The following is a 15,083-nucleotide window of genomic DNA, read 5'->3' on the forward strand; positions in this document are numbered from 1 at the left end:
GGAGGTCGAAGGTCAAAGGGAATTGCTGTTTGGAAAGAGAGGCGCATTACATGAGGACTGTAATTAAAGAAATAAACTGTGCTGTAAAATAAAGTTTTATTTACCTTTTTGATGGTCGATGGCGTATGTAAGGAGAGTCACCTTCCATAAGGACTGTTGGTAACTTAACCTCTGGTGCTGTTCGGTCGTGTGCTTCCGCCGAAGATCACTCCGCCAGCCGTGGTGGGTGTGTATTATGAAAATAGTGCTTATTATAAGGTTTAATTTTCATAAATTTGACGTTTGTAAGACGAAAAGTTTGTGAGTTAAGGTGTTTGTAAGTTGGGGTCTCACTGTATATATATATATATATATATATATATATATATATATATATATATATATATATTTTACAAACATATGAACTCCACAGAGTAGGTTATTCACCATTTGATTGGCAACAGTTAACATGTTTTGTTTAAAATGTCATGTCAGCATTCTTTATATACTGTATACAAACTGTAGCATAGAAATAAAGAATTAAAAAAACATTATCGTGTTACCTTATATATATATATATATATATATATATATATATATATATATATATATATATATATATATGTCCATATTTGGCACACAAATGCTCGGCATCCCTTACTTGGGGCTAAGAAAAAAGTCTGGCCTTTAATCCACTGAGCTGCTCAGAGAAAACGTGCTGACTTTGCCCTTTTCCCAATCGACGCCCCCAACCTCCACCTCCACCACCCCCCGCCCCCCCATCCCATTCCCCTTCCTTAATCCACCCGGCTGCAGGTCTGGGGGAATAATCCTGGATTAGGAGATCCTCCTCACAGCACGGGCTATACGTACGGGTGCCCCGCCGCCGTCGTTGACGATGCCTGAGGCGACGTATTATTCATACAGGGTGAGGACACAAGGGCCCATCCAAAAAGAGGCAAACGGTGTGTGATTAGGTTGGAACGAGTGCGTCTTGTCGCCCTGAGGGGAGCTGTGGAGGCACATAATGCTTAATAGGGATCATACGAGGCAGCCCTGCTGATATTACACATGGTCTTTATAGGAGCTCCTCAGAGAAGCACTTTGTTTGCACACTATATACTCTAATTGGTGTAACCTTCCAATTGTTTTCATCAAAACCTTTTGGTTTGTGCATGTTCCCACCAGAAAAACAATTGTTAACACTCAACACAACAAAACATAACATCACTACATTTAGAAGCGATTACGATCACAATCTGTCACAGAATAAAATAAATGTATGATGATTGACTGTCTATCTGTAAAAGTATTTTGAAACTGGATGTAAACCTGATCTCTCTCTCACACACACACACACACACACACACACACACACACACACACACACACACACACACACACACACACACGCACACGCACACGCACACACGCACGCACGCACGCACGCACGCACGCACGCACGCACGCACGCACGCACGCACGCACGCACGCACGCACGCACGCACACGCGTTTATTTACCTTTGCTGGCCTCGAGGGAGTTTGTTGCGTCAGAGCTCAACGTCCCACAGGCGTGCTGAGGCCCAGCGGGGGGATTTGATGTGTCACCGCATCTTTGACAACAACCCTTGTCATGATGACTAGAAACCAAAAAAAGATGACTTTGAAAACAATACACACACGTACTGACACAAATCCAAAAAACAAACACCTCTTCTGGCTTCCCGATAGGCAAAGGCATTACAGAAAATAGGATTGTCTAAAATTACAAATGTCATTAATTTGCCTCACCTGCTCCCCTGACTGCACGTCACTGAGTCGTACGTATAAGCGAGCGGGTCTATGGAGTTTTGCATTGTCTATGAGCGTTAAACTAGCGCCAGCTGAATCAAAGTACAGTGAGACCTCAACTTACAAACACCTCAACTTACAAACGTTTTGTCTTACAAACGTCAAATTTATGAAAATTAAACCTCATAATAAGCACTATTTTCATAATACGACCGAACAGCACCAGAGGTTAAGTTACCAACAGTCCTTATGGAAGGTGACTCTCCTTCCATAAGCCATCAACGACCATCAAAAAGGTAAATAAAACTTTATTTTACAGCACAGTTTATTTCTTTAATTACAGTCCTCATGTAATGCGCCTCTGTTTCCAAACAGCAATTCCCTTTGACCTTCGACCTCCAACGCCATTCCATCAAGCCATAAATGACCATCACAAATAAATAAAGTGACTTTATGATACAATTCAGTGTATGTCTTTCATTACAATACAATAGCACATTTATTATACATAGAATAAGGTATGTTGTGTGTAGTTTTAAGGCTTATTTAGTTGAAAAGTATATTTGATGGAAACCCGGGAAAGGATTATTCCCATTTTAATGGTTTCCTATGGGAATTTTTTTTTTAGATACACACTTTTCGCCTTACACACTCTGTCTGGGAACCAATTAAGTTCGGAAGTTGAAGTCTCACTGTAGCTTGTTTCCCCACACACACAACCTTTAATTCTCTAGATTTTAATCTTCAAAGAATTGTTCATTACCTGCCAAACTGTTTGTTGCCTACTGTCAAGTAAACCCACTTTGCTGCCAAAAGCAAAAAAAAAATTAAACAAATCAATATCATTAATCAAGGTCTTCTTCTTTTCATTTGGGCTTTTCCCTTCAAGGGGTCGCCACAGCGAATCAGTGTCCTCCATCTTCAGAGGTTTGATTCGCATGTTTGTTTTGGCCAAGGTTTTACGTCGGATGCCCTTCCTGACACAACACTCTGTATTTGTCCGTGCTTGGGACCGGCACAAGAAGACTTATGTCCCTTTGTGGCTACAGAACAAGCAACTCGCTCAGTAAAAGGCTCCCAAACACAAAATGGTCGTCGGCACAGCAACATTCATGAAAGCTAACAGGTCACTGAAAAGTCAAAAGCTGGAAAACTATACTCACCACTGTGAAAACTGAGAATGTGCAAGTAACACGATAAGGTATCAGTATCAGCACCTTATTTTGATTAGAATTAAACTAACCTTCCCATTTTTGGAATGTGGGAGGACTCGCTAGCTTGTCGCTAGCTTTCAAAACCTTAGAATGCTGATGGGTCCAGACTGGAATTCAAGCAGTCATATCAACACAAACACGAACATTACAGCTGAAAAAAAAAAACAATCTCCAAACTGAAGTCTTGCATACTCCAAGCAGAGCAGAAGAAGCTTAGCATCACTTTTATCTTCAGGAGACTTGATTATGACAACATTACCATATGACCGGGTTTCCTCAAAAGAGCACCAAACAGCTGCAGCTCATTCACAGCACTGCAGCTTGTGTCCTTACCAGAACTAAGAGATCGGAACGCTTTATTCCAGTCCGAAAGGGTTTACCCTGGCGCCTCGTCAGCTGGAGAATAGATTTTAAAATGATGTTACAGGTCTTTAAATCACTGAATGGCTTAGGTCCTGAATACATCAAACAGATGCTAATTGCTTACACAAACACTGTTTAGGGCGCTCTCTCTCATTCACACACACACACACACGCACACACACAAACACACGCACGCACACACACACACACACGCACACACACACACACACAGTTGCTCATGCAGATGCATATGCACATGCTCTCCCTCCCTTGCACAATATTGCACAGTTAATGTGGCACATAACACCTGGAGATGTGTTGAGAGCAACGATAACTTATTGGCCTACACGCACACACATGTGGACACACATATACACACATCTTCACTCAGCACCACCTCTTGCCTGAAGCATTTGCATTGTCTGAGGATGGGGAGAAAAACAAACCTAATTACCATTTGCATGACCTGGTGATGAAGCACATTCGAGTCTCCCAACCATGGACGGAAGCAGCGTCGACAAGCTATTGTCATATAGAAAATCAAGTCAATCTATTTCGGAACAGCGATACGTGATCATTATTTGCGTGGAAAAAAATGTATGTCGGAAAAGGGTCAATGGGCTTGAGATTGGGGGACGAAGTGATGTGAAGCAAGCCTCAAGATCAATTTCAAGACAACAGATTAAGGCAACAGCAAACACATAGATAGATGAGGATGATTAATTCCATTTTAAATCTGATTAAATGATGCAACGCCAGATTTATCTTATTTGCGTTCTATACTGATCCCTTATGCCATTTTCAGCATTTTCTTTTTTGCAAGAATAAAATATCAAAAAAATATTTTTCCTGTTTCATGGTTTTATACATGACAAAGGAATACAGACAATTTAAAATACAGTAAAGTCTCGTTATATCGATTGTACTGCTTATTACGATACTATTTTAATTTCCTGGCACATTTCTAGTCTTTTATGATATACAGTAAAGTCTCGTTATATCGATATTCAAGGGCGTCCGAAAAAATATCGATATAACCAGGACTATCGATATATCCGACCCTGTCTGCATGTAATTTTCTCCGTGCGTGCATAGAAATAGTATCGATATAACCGGGACTATCGATATATCCGATATCGATATAACGAGACTTTACTGTAATTAGTTCCGGTTAGTAAAATACCCGGCCGGTTATTACGATAATCCGGTTACGACGATGCCCTTTTCATCTCCCGCCAGCTATTTTGCTCTGCTTATATCGATACAAAAGCAGCTTCAAGCTGAATCGATATTTGCTTAAAGGATGACCGACGTCACTTTTTTGTTTCCTAACTGACATCAGAAAAACGTTTTATAGCATCTAAAATACCCAAAACACGCAGTATGATATTTTTATTCAAATGCAAAACACCAATAAAAATGACTTAAAGTGTCCAAAATCTGCAAAAAAATGGAGCTGTGAATTGGCCATTTTCAGAAAGTCCCGCCCCCAGTTCGTGACGTCACGCCAAGACGTCTTGCATTGCTGGAGAATAAAAACAATGGCTTCACATTCGGATAATATGCTTTCTTGTTACACATCCAGTTATGAATATGATTCAAATAGTTCTGATGAGGAAAGCATACATGTTTGCAATCGATTAAAGAATTTATTCCGTGCCATTTTGAGGCAACATTGGGGGGAAATGGAACACCAAAAAAGAGTCCGAAAATGGCGACTGAGCTCCTGTAAGGAATTAATCAGCCCGTTTCCACAGGCTGATAAATTCCTTATATGGAGCTTGGTTGCCCTCTTCTGGCTGTTTTTGATGCAACATGACGTATTCAGACCAAACAAGCACAGCAAAATGCATTGACGTGATGGAAGGACTGCTACAATGTGTCCTTTTTTTTCGGTCAGGGGCGTTCCTTCAGTGACGTCACGTATGGACTCGTCACCAACTCAAAAACAAGACTTCCGGAATATTCAGCGTGGGTATTAAAATGTAAAATATAGCTATATGTGGTGGAATCTTTGTAAAATACGCTCAGTAGAAGACATTTGAAGCCATTTTACAAATTATGGACACAACTTGTCCGGAGACGTCGGTTGTCCTTTAAGGATTTCAATGCAGTATCACCATTAGCGGAATCTGTATCTGTAACACCGTTGGTCACGTGACCAGCTATCGTGTAGCGGAGCTCCCATCTTTCATTACTGCGGCAATAGCATCTGAAACATACTGTAAATCTTCTTATATACAGTTGTTCAACACCAATTTCAACCATGGGGAAATGTAAGAATTGTGATATCGGAACAAAGTACAAGGCAATAGTGGCTGTGGAGGAGAATCCAACAAGAATTGCGAAAGAGTTCGACGTGCCGCAGAATACTTTATCAACGTAAGTAATGTAAACGTTGCAGTTTTTGTTTTCCATACATGTATTTAATTGTGTTGTATTCAGATATCTTTTTATCGCTTGCAATAATCACTGTTTTTCATACGCATGTACATGCTGGCGTTCGTGGTTTCTCTCGTGTGTGTAGAACAACGTGAGGATTTTGCATTGGTTGAATTTTAGAAAGGAAATAGTCATTAAACAAGTGTAAAGACGTTTTCATTGAATGCATACGTTTATTTTTCACTTAACTACAGTACAAAAGCATACTAGATACGCAATCCATGAACTCAAGGAGAAAATTACATGCCATATCAAAGATCCCCCATTTATTGCGCAGTTTTAATGCAGTTCGGCGCAGGATTGAATAGTCCGGTTATATCGATATTTTTTCTGACTCCCTAGAATATCGATATAACGAGACTTTACTGTAATGCACATAAACAAAGCAGTATTATAGTGTGAATTATTTTCCCTCCGAATTGGATGTTTTAAATTGTTCTGGGATTTTCTTTTCATCATGCTCCCTTTAAAAAAAAATCAAGGGGCTACTCAAAATGGTGTCACCGGCCACATGCCACCAGTTGGCCATCCCTGGAATAATTCTGTATCTGTAATACAGATACAGCCTAAATTGAGCATCAGGCCAGTAGGCCTCCAAGCTGTAAATGTGAAAGGCTCATCAACAAAGCCCGAGGGTGCATAGCAGTCGAGCGAAGGAAAGAGAGAGGCCACCCCGCCTTCCTTTGACCCACCTCGATAAAAGAACTCAGCCGGACATCCATCCTAATGGGCCCAAGCTCATTCTCAGCCCGGCCGGCTGCAGGTGGAGAAGTCCAGGCGCGTAATTGCTCATTAGAGGGCGACAGGCTGGGGTTGTTGCGCGCACTGGCCCCATGACAGCAGAGGGAAGGGAGTGTGACATTTGATGGGCGGCGGCAAGCAATTGAAATAAGACGGTGGGAGTGGTGTGTGAGGACACAACATTTTGCCACACCTGTGCAAACAAGGGCTGGAAATGGTCAGCACAGCTTTTGGGTAGAGGATAAAGACTAGCACACACACACACACACACACACACACACACACACACACACACACACACACACACACACACACACACACACACACACACACACACACACACACACACACACACACACACACACACACACACATATATATATATATACATACGTACGTACGTATATATATACATGCATACGTACATGCATACATACACGCACGCATGCATACATACATACATACATACATACATACATACATACATACATACATACATACATACATACATACATACATACATACATACATACATACACACACACACACACATACATACACACACACACACGCATACACACGTACACACGCACACACGCATACATACATACATACATACATACATACATACATACATACATACATACATACATACATACATACATACATACATACATACATACATACAGATCCACACATACATACATATATATTTTTTCTCATGTGGCTCAGCAGGCTCAAGCAAGTGCAGCTGTGTTTTAATGTCGCAGCCTTTACACGCGTGTGTTTTAGATGACGCAAAAGCCAGCAAAATGAGGTTAAGGATATGACTTCATAATAGGTAGCGTATTATTCATTTCCATATCCATACTGTCATTTTGTCTTTATCTCATTCTGCTGAGCATTACTCCTCAGAGGGCCTATCAATCGAGGGGCTAATGGCTCGTAATTGCATGCAGACGGCTGCGAATATCACAAGTGGCGAGCTGCGAGGGGAAAGGCAATGGGGGTGAGGGAGTGGGAGGGGGAGAGTCCAGCAGCTCCGGCGTAGACCCATAATCACACATACAGTAGAAAATTGCTTACGATAGATTAAGCCACCCTCGGGGTGACGTTGGGGTGCGGGTTCAAACAATTTCCGACTCATTTTTTCCAGGGGAAGCTTTTCTGGCGACGCCGTGCACGCATTAATGTGATTCGCACGAAGAGATGGCTTCAAATGGAAAGTAAGAAATGTGTGTTTGCAACAATGGCGGCAAAGGGATGTTCCTCTTGTAAACAAAAATCAATCAATCAAGCGCACGAGCATTTCTGTTTATCAATACCATCATTGGAATTGGGTGATGGAACGATAAAAATGATAGAATACAGTATATGCTACCGTTGGTAATACATTGGATGTTTAAATAGTGCATTATAGAACACATTCCCCGCTAAAGTGTCACCTTGTGATTTGTGTTTTTCATTCGGTTCAATGAAAGTCAAGTACGTGAAGGTAGAGCTATATTCATTTATTTCATTTTGTAAATGAATACCAAGAAAAGGCTCAAGTGATGTCATGCAACACTGAGGTCTTGTTTGCACTTTCACCCCCTTTAAATAGAGGCACTCATTCAGAGACAGCCAGTGAAGCGCACATATACACACACATGGTTTCAAGAGCCGCCTGGTGGTTTGGTCAGAATCGGGCTAAATGTTTACATGTGGTTGAAAGTTGCAGCAGGTGAAAATTCCCTTTCAGCATTTTGGATTCGACTGGCATGATAGTCACCGACAAATCTGACATGAACAATCCCTGAAAGTTTGAAAAGATAAGGTGGGAAGAGGGTTTATGATTAACATGACCTTCAACTTGACCTCAGACTTCAAGCAAAATCCGCACTTATTTTAAGCCAAGGGGGTTCGGATCTTTTTTCAAGATGGGTGTCAACGATTAAAATAATAATAATACTAATAACAATACCAATAATAATAATAAGTATACAAACACCTTTATTATACCCTGATTTTTAACTGTTGGTACCGTTCTAACAGTGGCGGGCCGTGGATTTCATCGCTAGGCCTTCAGTAGTGCTACGTCTGAATCAATCCAGACTGAAAAAAGTGTGATGTGATTTACCACAAGTCCATTAGCCAGGAAATAATTCATCGATATAATGATATCCATTTTTTTTCTTGAAAAGTCCATCTTGAAAATGGCTTTAACAGTAAATCTGCAACAAAATCCATTTCTTCTTATCCTTCAGACATCGTGGGTTGACAAAACTGCTATTAAATCAACACAAAAATGCTTGCGACAGATACAGTATGCTAGCTCTGGCCAGTATGCTCTTGTCACTAGCGGCTAGTGATGCTATGTTTGGCTAGTGACTAGCCAATCATGTGACTAGACAATTATAGTTTGGGAAAACTGACGTTTCGGGCGCCTTCCAGCAGGCCTATGGTTGCCATCTCAAACTTTGATTGGTTAAAGCAACAGTTCCATCGACATTGATTTTAATGCTCCAGGGCCTGCAGAACTGATTGTGAAGGCGTCCAGGTAGATTTCTGACCCTGGTAACAAATGAGGGGCGAAATGTGATTGGTTAAATGCTTAAAGCTATCCATAACCTTGCCCCCCCATACCTATCTAACCTTCTTTAAATTTCTATTCCCTCTCGTTCCCTCTTCCTCCCTCCACCTCTGTGTGCCCCCTGCCCGTCTTAGCACAATGGGGGACAGAGCTTTCAGCTGTTCTGCCCCCAAACTCTGGAACTCACTTCCTCCCAAAATTCGTAACATTTATTCTCTTTCCACCTTCAAATCCCACCTATTGAAAATTGCATTTTCTGTGTAGCTCTCTGTTGTTTGTATTTATAATTATATTTTATTTGTTACAGTATCTATGCTTGTCTGACTGTAAAGTGTCATTGAGAGCTTTGAAAGACGCTTGTAATAAAATGTATTATTATTATTATTATTATTATTATTATTATGAAATCCAGAAACACACATCTAGAAGCAGCACAACAAGAGAAAGAAAATCAATGAAAGGAAGCTGAAAGACAATTTCATAAGAATTGATGGACAAAATATAATTAACATCAGTCTGTGATTCTGATATTTTTAGGCCAGCAGAGAAGGCTTTGTAGGCCTTAATGGTCCATGATTGCATTCTAAATATTAAAACTGATAAAAATGTTTGTGTCATAGAATCATTCGATTGTGAAAAAGTCATGCAAAAATTAGTTGCTGTGATTTAGGGTAGATTCCCATTATTTCAGCATTTTGAGAAAAAAAAAAACTTGGGGGGGTTACATCCCCCCTGGAGGACACTGGTGCCTCTCAAACCTTTTTGAGGAAAAAAAGCTCTTGGTTTTCTTCAGCTCCATCTTCACCATGAATGTTGTAATTACAGAGTCGGAGCCCAGGGCGGGTGAGTGTGAGGGGTGGGAGGAATAGGGGCTTGCGAGGGGGCTTCTACGCTTCACTTATTGCCAGATGTTTTAAAAAGGTCACTCCAGTTTACACGCTTACACAATAAAGAGACGGGAGTCTGTTAAGCGCGAGTAAAGCAAACAAATATTTGGACGCGATGGCAGCAAGACAGCGACTGTCGCTGAGGGTGGGCGTGGTGGGGGGAGGGGCAAGGAGGAGGTGGAGTGCTTTTTGTTGATCATTTGAGCTTTCAACATCCTTTTTTTCTCGGTTGGCACAATTTCTATTCAGTTTTTTGGTTTCTTTGGTGAGTGTTTAGCTCACTTATTTTTTTCCGACCCATAGCACCGTTTTTCACCTCGCACGACGTAAAATGCCCATTTGACAGAAATGATTGCATTTACAAAGATGATGGAGAGAGAAATTTACTCATTGGTTGTATCATGTCACTTTTTAGACATGCGTTGCTTTGTTTCAAACACCTCTTTGTCGGTACGCCAGCCCGTTTCCAAGTTCACTCGCTCTGAACGAATTCAATTCCCAGTGTACGGTTTTGACCCGCGCCCGTCAGAGTCCGAAGGAATCTGTCATGATCTGGTTGGCGACCAACGGGGGGCGCTGTCAGCCCCGCCTGCACCTGCACAGGTGCTGGTCGTCCCGATCAGATTGGTGACCAACGGGTAGCGACGTCAGCCCTCCCTGCAGCCTCGCAGGTGCTGGTCGTTTTAATCACGGACACTTAAAAGGACACCCGGCACGACCATCCGGTGTCGGTTCATTGTTTGCTGCATGTTTGTTGCATGCATTGTGTATTCTGTGCATGTGTTTGTTTAACCTTGGCGGACTTTTACTTTTGGTCTTCTTTTGATACTTTGTATTTTATCTGTTCAGATGATTTTGATGTTTTACATTTTGTTCCTGCTGACCTTTATTTTAATACAATTTGTCAAACAACCTCCTGCTCCCTCCTGCCTGCTTCTTGGGATGCGCACCCGCCATCACCACCTCGCAAACCGTGACAGAATCCGCCTGCTGACCCCGCTTCAACCCCGCACGACCAGCATAAAGCTCGTGGAAGAGTGCCAAGGCAGAGGCAGAGGCGGCCTACAACATGACGTCACGGCGGGTTGCCAGAATGGCTGCCCATTGTCTGCTGCGCTTCAAATGTTGAAAAAAAAAGAGACTTGGCTGACCTCGGGTTTGGTGTGACGCCACGCTGACAAATGTCCACAGCAAGATGGTGACTGGAAAGAAAAAAAAATCCCGGCCCAGAGGATGCAAGACGAGGCTCCTCTCCTCAGGACTGTTTCCTGAAGGTGAAAATCTCCTGGGATTTGGCACCCCTCGAAGGCGAGCAGGAAGGGGTGGGCGAGGAGGGCAGCGGCGTGGAAGTGCCCCCGTAAGGGCAGCACCGTGAGTCCGGGTGCTCGCCTGAACACTCCACGGCGGGAATGTAGCGGCTATCCCACATGCCCGGCCCGCACAGTTTACACAGGTCATGGAGGCTGCAAGGGATTCTGGGTAGGAGGCGGAATTGGTACAAGAGGCTGCGCGCCTGGAGGAAGGATGGGATGAGGGGGGAGGGGGGGACACACAACATCAACCCACAGAGCTTTGAAGCAACGGATGTAAAGCAGCTTGTTGCTCATTTTCATAACAGGCGGTTTTTAATATAATCAATGACCTTGAGGTGAATACATCTTCAAGGTCATTCTGCTCATTGGCAAAACGTGATGCAAACGGGGAAATAAACAAGAACAGAACATGGGCCGCATGCTAAGGCGATGGCTGCTGCATCCATAAACATGAGGACGCAGGCGGCGGCGCACTCGCTGCGCATAAATCCTCGCCGCTCGCCCGCCGCGCCACAACAAGGCCGGTAAAACACATCACAGCCCGCGTGGGCAGCAGCCCCGCAACAAAGCGCCATAACGGAGCACTCCCTTCATGTCAAATGGCAACATTGAGTAAACGGACTTGATAACCATCCAGATGGTAAATTGACTTGGATTTAGGCAGCCGGTCTTTTGGATGTTGCCACGGCAACCCACGATGATCAGCGATTTTAGTCGGCACTGAACCGGGACCGTGTTTTATCTTGTGGTTGTCAGTTGTCAAGGCCTCAAAGACAGTTTGGGCTTGTAAAATTCTTAACACTAATACACGTATCACAAATGCATATTGTAAATGTTAGTGCAATATACCGTAATTTCCGGTGTATAAGGCGCATCGGAGTATAAAGCGCACCCCGAATGAATGGTGTATTTTCAAACTTTTTCCACATATAAGGCGCAACTTCCATTAACTCATTCACTACCATTCACAAATTTATTCAGGAATTGAATATATGACGTAGAACGCCATTCCCAAATTTGTTTGGGTTTTGTTTTTTCTTGTTTAGGTGTCGATAAAGTGCTGGCCATGGTCTCTGGCAATGTTTTTTCCCCTTCCACAAAGGGCAGCATTAGCCCTTTGTCCACGTTAGCTCTTTTTTCTAGCTTCAGCTGTTGTGAAAGTGCTATATAAACCATTATGTATGTATTCCATTGTATTTTGGAAAGCCACCCTCATTTCAAGCGCATATAACTCCAAACCCTTATAATTTAGGAATTAACTCTTTTTTTTCTGATGAAAGAAGAGAGTGTACGGTTTCTTTACGCTGCATTGAATGTTCATGTAGTCCTAAAAGTCAATATTCTGTGGGTCCTGGAATTCGAGTGACAATGACAAAAACCCTGGCACTGGAGTGGATAGAATTGTGCACGTCTGGCAGTGAATGAGTTAATAAAACAGTTTTCCAATTCTAATGTAGAAATATAAAAATGTTTTCCAAATACAAGGCACAGCACATTATAAGGCGCTACAGTAGAGGCTGGCGTTATACAATACTTCTACTACAGGAAGAAATGGAGTCGGTGGCTGCTGACAATAGTTGCGACACCCGTTGTGGCTCAATATGACTTCACATATAAGGCGCACCGGCGCGCAAGGCGCTGGGTCATCTTTGGAGGTTTTTAGGTGTGCCTTATACTTCGGAAAATATAGTAATAAAAAAAAATCAAGATGTTTGCATGCTTTGCAACAATGCGCTGGCCGTTTTAAAGCATCTAAAATACCCAAAACACGCAGTGTGATATTTTTAATCAAATGCAAAACACCAATAAAAATGACCTGAAGTGTCCTGAAACTGCAAAAAAATGAAACCGGAAGTGGCCAGTTTCAGAAAGTCCCGCCCCCTTGTTCGTGGTGTCACCCATAGACGTCTTGCCTTGCTGGAGAATCAAAACAATGGCTTCAGATTCGGAGAATATGCTTTCTTGTTACTCATTTTATGAATATGATTCAAATAGTTCTGAAGAGGAAAGCATAAATGTTTGCAATCGATTAAAGAATTTATTCCGTGCCATTTTGAGCTATCTGGGGGCGGGAAATGTAGCACCAAAAAGAGGCAGGAAATGGCGACAAAGCTCCATGTAAGGAATTAATCAGCCCGTTTCCACAGGCTGATTAATTCCTTACACGGAGCTTTGTCGCCATCATCTGCCTCTTTTTGATGCTACCCGAACTTTTCAGACCAAACAAAGTACAGCAAAATGCATTGACGAGATGGAAGGACTGCTGCAATGTGTCCTTTTTTCGGTCAGGAGCGTTCCTTCAGTGACGTAACGTGAGGACTCGTCACCAACTCAAAAACAAGACTTCCGGAATATTCAGCGCGAGTCTTAAAACGTAAAATATAGCTATATGCGGTGGAATCTTAGTAAAATACACTCAGTAGAAGCCATTGAAGCCATTTTACAAATTATGGACACAACTTGTCCGGAGACGTCGGTTGTCCTTTAAGGGACATGGAGATTGTTCCAAGAGTTATGTGAGTTCCAGGTGTATGCGAGACCACGAAAGCATCAGGAACCATTGTCCAGACAGTTTTCATTTGACACAAATGAAGCGACACGACAACGTTTGTATTTTGAATTTGGGAGTCATCTGTCAGTAGTTATTTCAATAAAAGCGAATGTCAAATAATTAGTATTTAGTTAATTTGAGTTAATTAGTTATTTTTGTGTCTTTTTGTCTGTTTCCTATCTTTGTGACTGCTTTATTTCCTGTATATGATACCTGTCCATGTAAACCGCTTTGTTACAGTTTCAGCGCTATATAAATCAATATGTATATCAGCTCATGTATTTTGTTTTTCTACTTCTTTCATTCCTTTCATAACTTAGCTGCTGCGTAATGTAATTATCTACACTGCGAGACAAATAAAGGTAAATCCAATCCAATGTACTGTATTGTGAGGTGTGTGAGACTTTACAAAGGTTGACAGGGGATCAAAATAGATATTCCTCTTTAGCATTTCAAGAACCCAAGACGAATAGACAATGCAACACGCCAGCAAGTCGCTTGACATGAAGGCTGACGAAATGGAAGGTGGTGTGTGCGGTTTTTTTTTTTTTTCTTGTCACCTTGCGTAGCACCAGCTCTCCGTTCATGTGCATAGACAGGTTGCTGAAGTGGAGCAGCATTTGGTCAGTGGCCAGCTGCTGGTCCGTCACATCCTCGCCGTAGAGGACGATGATGGCCACGCACAGGAACAGGTGGAAGTAATCCGTCTGCAAAAGGGAGATTTGGGGCTTTTCATTTTTGGGGCAATACTATTGTTCATATTATATTCATATCATTTATTATTTATTGCAATTGAGACCAGTAGCTGACAAAAAAATGCATCAGGATATTGAATTACTCTATGTAATGTTCAGTGTTAATTTTTTCTTACGAATATTAAAATTCAAGATAAAAAAGAGCAAAGGCCAATGACAAAATTAGGAGTAATTATTTTCCACTTGTATCAGTTTGTATTTTAAAAATATTTTGGAAATGATATATTTTACAGAGGCGTCCCAGTGGGTCCAGTGGTATATATAGAGAGAGTTCGTGGGTTCAATACCCGCTATGGCCACCCTGTGTGGAATTCCCATGCTCTCCCCGGGCCCGTGTGGGTTTTCTCCGGGTACTCTGGTTTTCTCCCACATTCCAATAACATGAATGGGAGGTGAATGAAATTCTCTAAATTGTCCTTTGGTGTGAGTGTGACTGTGATTATTTCTCCTGGTAGGACAGAATTACAGTAAAGT

The 15,083-nt window shown here is 42.1% G+C and overlaps 1 protein-coding gene and 1 long non-coding RNA gene across 2 annotated transcripts in view; both read right to left on the reverse strand.

Moving 5' to 3' along the window:
- Positions 1-781: 781 nt before the first annotated feature.
- Positions 782-3,872, reverse strand: LOC148885807 (uncharacterized). Its single transcript, XR_016118126.1, has 4 exons — positions 3,803-3,872; positions 3,319-3,381; positions 1,502-1,620; positions 782-991 (listed from the first exon to the last, which is right to left on the reverse strand). It is a non-coding gene; the product is annotated as an uncharacterized LOC148885807 (long non-coding RNA).
- Positions 3,873-10,141: 6,269 nt separating this feature from the next.
- Positions 10,142-15,083, reverse strand: part of tbc1d16 (TBC1 domain family, member 16) — a 46,240-nt gene continuing 41,298 nt past the window's right edge. Inside the window, exons 19-20 of the mRNA XM_089018159.1 lie at positions 14,415-14,561; positions 10,142-11,503 (exon numbers count right to left, since the gene is read on the reverse strand). Coding sequence (XP_088874285.1) covers positions 11,246-11,503; positions 14,415-14,561 — 405 coding nt within the window. The 3' untranslated portion in view covers positions 10,142-11,245. The remainder of the gene's footprint in view (positions 11,504-14,414; positions 14,562-15,083) is intronic.

Source organism: Hippocampus bargibanti, linkage group LG17, assembly GCF_051943395.1.
Source record: "Hippocampus bargibanti isolate YZ-2025 linkage group LG17, ASM5194339v1, whole genome shotgun sequence".
NCBI classification, from domain to species: Eukaryota; Metazoa; Chordata; class Actinopteri; order Syngnathiformes; family Syngnathidae; genus Hippocampus; species Hippocampus bargibanti.